Source organism: Colobus angolensis, unplaced genomic scaffold, assembly GCF_000951035.1.
Source record: "Colobus angolensis palliatus isolate OR3802 unplaced genomic scaffold, Cang.pa_1.0 Scaffold24, whole genome shotgun sequence".
NCBI classification, from domain to species: Eukaryota; Metazoa; Chordata; class Mammalia; order Primates; family Cercopithecidae; genus Colobus; species Colobus angolensis.
In genome coordinates this window covers 13,507,607-13,513,684 of record NW_012115599.1, presented here as the reverse complement: position 1 = coordinate 13,513,684, position 6,078 = coordinate 13,507,607, and the positions used below count along the sequence as shown (strand labels likewise).

Here is a 6,078-nt window from a genome sequence, read left to right as displayed (position 1 = left end):
AGATGGAGTCTCACTCTGTCACCCAGGCTGGAGTGCAGTGGCATGATCTCAGCTCACTGCAACCTCTGTCTCCCAAGTTCAAGCATTTCTCCTGCCTCAGCCTCCTGAATAGCCTGGACTACAAGCATAAGCCACCCCGCCTGGCTACTTTTTTGTATTTTTACTAGAGACAGGGTTTTACCATGTTGGTCAGGCTGGTCTCGAACTCCTGACCTCAAGTGATCCACCCGCCTCAGCCTCCCAAAGTGCTGGGATTACAGGCATGAGCCACCATGCCCAGCCATGGGCTCACAGCTTTAGATGCCAGGCTCAAGCTGACGCCTCCTCAGATATGTCTCCAGCCCAGAACTTGCCCCTGAACTCCAGACTCCTATATTCAACCACTGACTTGGCAGCTGCATTTGGATGTCTAATGAACATCCCAAACTTAGCATGTCCAAAGGACCCCTTCTCCTGCCCCTCACAGGCTCCTCTCATTGTCTTCTCTTCCTTAGCATGGGAAACGCCTTCCTTCCTGATTGCTCAGGCCTCAAAGCATGGTGTTCTCCTTGACTCTCTCCTGGTCTCCCACCCCATGTGCCATCCATTGGAAACCTGGCCAGCCAGTCTCCAGACAGGCCCAGACTCCCCCACTCCCCACTGCATCTGCTGGGGACACCCTCTCCTGCAGAGCATGACAGTGACCTTCTCACAGCTGCTCTTGGCAGCCAGGGGGTCCTTTTCAACCTACATCAGATAGCACCCTCACCTGCTCAGAAGCCTGCAGCAGCCTCTCTTCTCACTCGTGGTAAAAGCCAATGTTATTGCCACCATCTGGCCTGTCACCTCTCTGATCTCGTTCCCCACTCCTCTGGCTTCCTCAGCTCCACACTCCTTACACTGTATTAACTGTTTGTGCACCCATTGTGTCATGTGATTGTGACAATACCTGGAAGGACTGCAGGGAAAGGGACATGGCCCCAATTTACTGATGAAGAAACTGAGGCTAGGGAGGCCAACTGACTTGCCCAGATCCCACACTTATACATGGAGCTGAGACCAAGACCTGGGGTCCTTGGTTCACCTTGATGCCCCTGCCTTCAGTGACTCCCAGTCCTTCAAGATAAAACCCCCGAGTCACTCAGCCAGCACCAGGACTGGGATGTGAGCCAAGCATACAGGTCTCTTGGGGTGTGCCCAGGTCCTCAGAACAGGCCAACAGGAGGCAGAGGTAGCCACTCTGCAACTCCAGCCAAGGGAAGGAAAGGCCCTCTGCCAGCCCCTAGTCTTTGGGCTCCCAGGGCAGCTTGGGGCTGGGGAAGGGGGAAGGGTCCCATGGGGATCCTGTGAGGGATACATGGAGGAGGGAGAAGAGAGGAGTGAACCAAAAGGAAGACAGGGCTGAGTAGCGAGAGAGGTAAGAGAAAGGAGTCTAGAAAAGAATGAAGAGTGAAGGAGGGTATGGCATCCCAGGCTGATAGAGAGAGGAGGGGAAGGGGTGATGGCATCCCAGGTTAATAGAGAGAGGAGGGGAAGGGGTGAGAGAATTGGGGGAGGAAAGAAGGGAAGGAGATGGGGTAGGGGCAACAGGGATGGAGAGACAGGGAGACAGAGGAGGAGGGGAGAAGGAGAACAGGGGGAGGATGGAAAGAGGGAGTGAAGTGGGGCTGAAGGAGACAGAAGGAGAAGAGAAAAAAGGAGATACGAGACAGAGAGAAAGGGGAAGAGAGAAGAGGGAGATGGGCAAGAACAGAGAAAGAGGAGAGAAAACCCAGAACCCAGAGAGAAAACTTGCAACTGGGAGAGAAGTCAGAATGAGGCATGAAAGAAGGCATTTCTGGAGCAGGGGAGAGGCCAGCCAGCCTCAGGAGGCTGTCCCCTGCTCACTGCCCTCACCCACCCACTGTCCACTGGCCCCCACCACTCACCTTGTCGGCTGACTGCGAGGTGCCAAAGAAGATGGGGATGAAAGCTAGCCAGACGATGCAGGTGGTGTACATAGTGAAGCCAATGGGCTTGGCCTCGTTGAAGGTCTCGGGCACGCCGCGTGTCTTGATGGCATACACGGTGCATGTGACCATGAGCAGCATGCTGTAGCCCAGAAGGCAGATGAGCGACAGGTCTGAGATGTCGCACTTGAGCACACCCCTGGCGAAGCGGGGGTCCAGCGTCCGCTGGTCCTGGAAGTCCACCACCGAGTGGGAGGGGTCCACCACAAACCACACACAGATGCCCAGCAGCTGCAGCGAGATGAGGCTGAAGGTGATGGCCAGCTGCGAGGCGGGGCTGATGAAGCGTGGGGCACTGACTGAGCGCTTGCCCTGCTCGAAGATGCGGTAGATGCGGTTGGTCTTGGTGAGCAGGGCCGCGTAGCTGATGCTCATCCCTAGTCCCAGGAAGATACGGCGCAGCGAGCAGGTGCCGAGGTCGGGCTCGGCGATCATGAGGAAGGTGGTGGCGTAGCACAGGAAGATGCCCGCCAGCAGCACGTAGCTCAGTTCACGGCCCGAGGCCTTGACGATGGGCGTGTCATTGTAGCGTACAAAGGTGATCACCACAAACAATGTGGCAGCGATGCCCACCACGGCCAGGAAGAGGGGCAGCACTGCCCAGGGTGAGTCCCACTCAAGCTTGATGATGGGGATGGGCCGGCAGCCCGTGCGGTTCTCCGTGGGCCGCATGTCGTAGGGACACGTCTTACAGGTGTAGCGGTCCACCTGGTACTGGTACCCTGTGCAAGGCTCGCAGTGCCAGCAGCAAGGCATGCCCTTCACTGTCTTCTTCCGCTCACCTGGCTGGCAGGGCAGGCTGCAGATGGAGCGGGGCAGCTGCTGCCCGCTCCCCGGCCAGTGCATCCGCTCTATCTGGCAATGACAGTACCGTAGAGCAGGCCTCAGAACATGCCACCCTGCGCCCGGGACCATCCTACTGGTGGCACCTTGCATCCCCACACTCAAATCACCCAGCTAGTTGGCTAAAAGTTCAGCTGCCCGGACCCCACAGGGACATACCGAATCTAACAGCTGGAGTTAAACAAGGTCTCTGGCATAACTCAAACATAATTGACCTACAGGGAATCCTGATTGAACCCGAAACTCTCAAGATTCATATGAAGAAACTGAGCCCAGAAAGCAGCAGTGACAACCTGGAGTCACAGGAAACAACAGTGGCAGAGCAGAGAGAACCCAGGGGTCCTGACACTTAGCCCCTAAGGCCTTGCTACTCACAGTGGTCCCAGGGCGGCAGCAGCAGCCTCACCCAGCAGCTTGTTGGAAAGGCAAATTGCAGCCCCATCCCATACCTACTAACTCAGAATCTGAGTTGCAGCAAGACCCCCCAGCTGATTCCTGTGCACACTGGAGTGGAAGATGTGCTGCCCTAGGGCCCAGCCCAAGGCACCTCTGCCAAACAGCACATGGAGTTGGATTCAGCAGGGAGCAACGAACAGAAGTTTAATCAGAGGATACTTAATGTGTGCTCAGGGGTTAGCATTTCTTTACATCTTGCTCTAAATTAGTGCTACCCACAGTTACATGTCCCTGAAGACACAATGGCTGTGAGCAACAGAGCCACATGAGTGTTGTCACACGCTACTGAATATGCTACAATATTCTGGAAAGTGAGAGTCCCAAAAGAGTCTCAGGCATCGGGCAAAGGGACGTGACTATACCTGGGAGCTGTATCCAAAGCAACTGTTCTAAATAAAGGATCTCTTAGGAAGAGCTCACTCTCAGAGCACAGCAAGCCTGACTAGACTGGTGCATTTGCACTGGGTGCTACCTCCTGATAAAGTGTAACCAGCTGGTAGAGGTGGGGGGAGGGCTTTAGAATAAAGGAAAAGGGGCCAGGCACGGTAGCTCAGGCCTGTAATCCCAGCACTTTGGGAGGGCAAGGCGGATGGATCACGAGGTCAAGAGATCAAGACCAGCCTGGCCAACACAGTGATACCCCGTCTCTTCTGAAAATACAAAAATTAGCTGAGTGTGGTGGCATGCACCTGTAATCCCAGCTACTTGGGAGGCTGAGGCAGGAGAATTGCTTGAACCTGGGAGGTGGAGGTTTCAGTGAGCCGAGATCACACCACTGCACTCCAGCCTGGCGACAGAGCAAAATTCTGTCTCAAAATAAATAAATAAATAAAATTTTAAAAAGTAAAAAAAAGAATAAAGGAAAAGGATAAGGTGGGGTGGGCAGGGATGCCTCGTCGCAAGGTAGGAAGAAAATCTCAAGGGAGAAGGTTGTCCTGTGGTTCTGGGCATGACGGGATGTGGATTACCTCAGAAGCCAAAGGGCACAGAGCAAGGACAAGTGCAGCCTGTCCTGCAGGAATGTCCAGGTGGGACGGTCCCTGTGCACTGCAGCTGCACAACTGCAGGGGAAAGACCCTTCCCCACAGGACACAGGGCGATGATGAGTGTTCCGGAAAACTCTGTGGTTCCAACGGAAAGAGCAGTGACGGAGTCCAGTCCTGGGATCACAGTTCTGTTGCTATCTGGCTATGTGTCCTTGAGCAAATGGCTTCTCCTCTCTGAGCCTTTGTTTTCTCATCTGATCCAATGAAAGCAGATATGAAGCTACTTTGTCCTTTGTTACTTGGAGTGACCTCCATTTAGAAGTCATAATGGATACACTTTTTAGCATTTCACTAGAATGTCAGCTCCATGAGGGCAGGGGCATTGTGTTAATTTCCCTGCTGTGTCTCCAGCCCTCAGCATAGGCTGACACATAGTAGAGGCCCAGCAGGTCTCTGTGGAATCTATGAAAGAATAACCGTGCAGGCAAAAAGGTCCAGGGTACCAGTGACGCGAAGCCGCCACACTCTCAGACCCTGAAGGAGGACAGTGGCCAGGTAGGTGGTTACAGCTACCTTGCCTGCTCTGTGGCCCTCACAGCACAGCCCAAACTGAGCCACTCACGGAGAAAGTGGGGAAGGTTGATGGTTAAAGTCCAACCCCATCTCCCTCCTCCTACCACCTCAGCTCTGTCCGGACCTTACAGGTGAGGAGATCTAAGAGGGCATTGTGAGTTGCATCAGAATGGGTCATGAAGATGGTCTGGCCGGTGGAGGAGCCTTGTATTCCTGCGGAGGGGACTTTCAGGGGAAGGGCCCACTGCCACCCACACATGCCCAGTCCCTGCCTGCCACCTTCAGTTAGGACATCTGGAAAATAGGGATAACTGCCTGCCTCACAGAGCTGTCATCCTCACAGCAAGGGGATGTGTTTAGAGCAGCAGCTGGGACACAGCAGGTACTCGGTAAATGCTAGCTGCTGCCGCTAGTGAGTTCCAGTCCCCGGCCCCTGTGTTCTGCCCACTGCACCAAAACAAGACAGGCACATCGATTTGGTGTTGTCCCACTTTGCCAAGAGCTCCTCATACCCCATTGTGCCCATCTCTCTCCACTCAGCAATCCAAGGAGCCTCATTTAGGAATAGGCTGTTCCTGCCACACGGTGTGGCCTTAGGAGAATCCTTCTGCCTCCCCAGGGTTGGGTTTCCTGAGAGATTTCCTCTGACTTAGAAGATGGTTGGGCTAAATGAGATGCAGGCCAAGAGTGCTTGGAAGAGCAGAGCACGAGGGGTTCATCGATGGAAGAGATTATGACAAGAGGAGACAGCGGGGCCTCAATGCAACACCCACAGGATCCCAGGACAAGGAGGGCGGAGGCCAGATGAGGACCTGTCTCTGAGTCTCTCCAGTCTATCCACGGGGTCACAGTGGGCCCACCCCGGTTATGGCTCACCCCTGCCCCTTGCAAGGTACAGACCAAGTCCACAAGCACTTTGTTGGGGAACAAACCAAAGGTCCTTTCTCTCCAGAAGCACTGCTCTGTTTCACTGCTGGGATACTGAGGGCCCGAAAGGGAAAATCACCACATCCCTGGGACAGTCCATGAGCTAGGAAAGTGTGGCTAAGAGGACCTAGAAAAATGGCTGCCTTCTATCGTGCTTTGACGGGGCTGGGGAACTGGCAACTGGCTCACTACCCACCAGTCAGTGCCACAAATTCCACTGTTTGACCTGGGTCGTTTGCCCTAAGACTTCCTCTTCTGTCCAAATGCAGCCCTCCTCCTCCTCACCTTATTCCCCCATGCCCCCC

The 6,078-nt window shown here is 54.5% G+C and overlaps 1 protein-coding gene across 5 annotated transcripts in view; it reads right to left on the bottom strand.

Moving 5' to 3' along the window:
* Positions 1–6,078, bottom strand: part of GRM4 (glutamate receptor, metabotropic 4) — a 135,059-nt gene that overhangs the window by 11,620 nt on the left and 117,361 nt on the right. For all 5 annotated transcript variants that reach the window (XM_011945437.1, XM_011945435.1, XM_011945439.1 and 2 more), the window contains one exon: positions 1,908–2,843. In XM_011945437.1, coding sequence (XP_011800827.1) covers positions 1,908–2,843 — 936 coding nt within the window. The remainder of the gene's footprint in view (positions 1–1,907; positions 2,844–6,078) is intronic.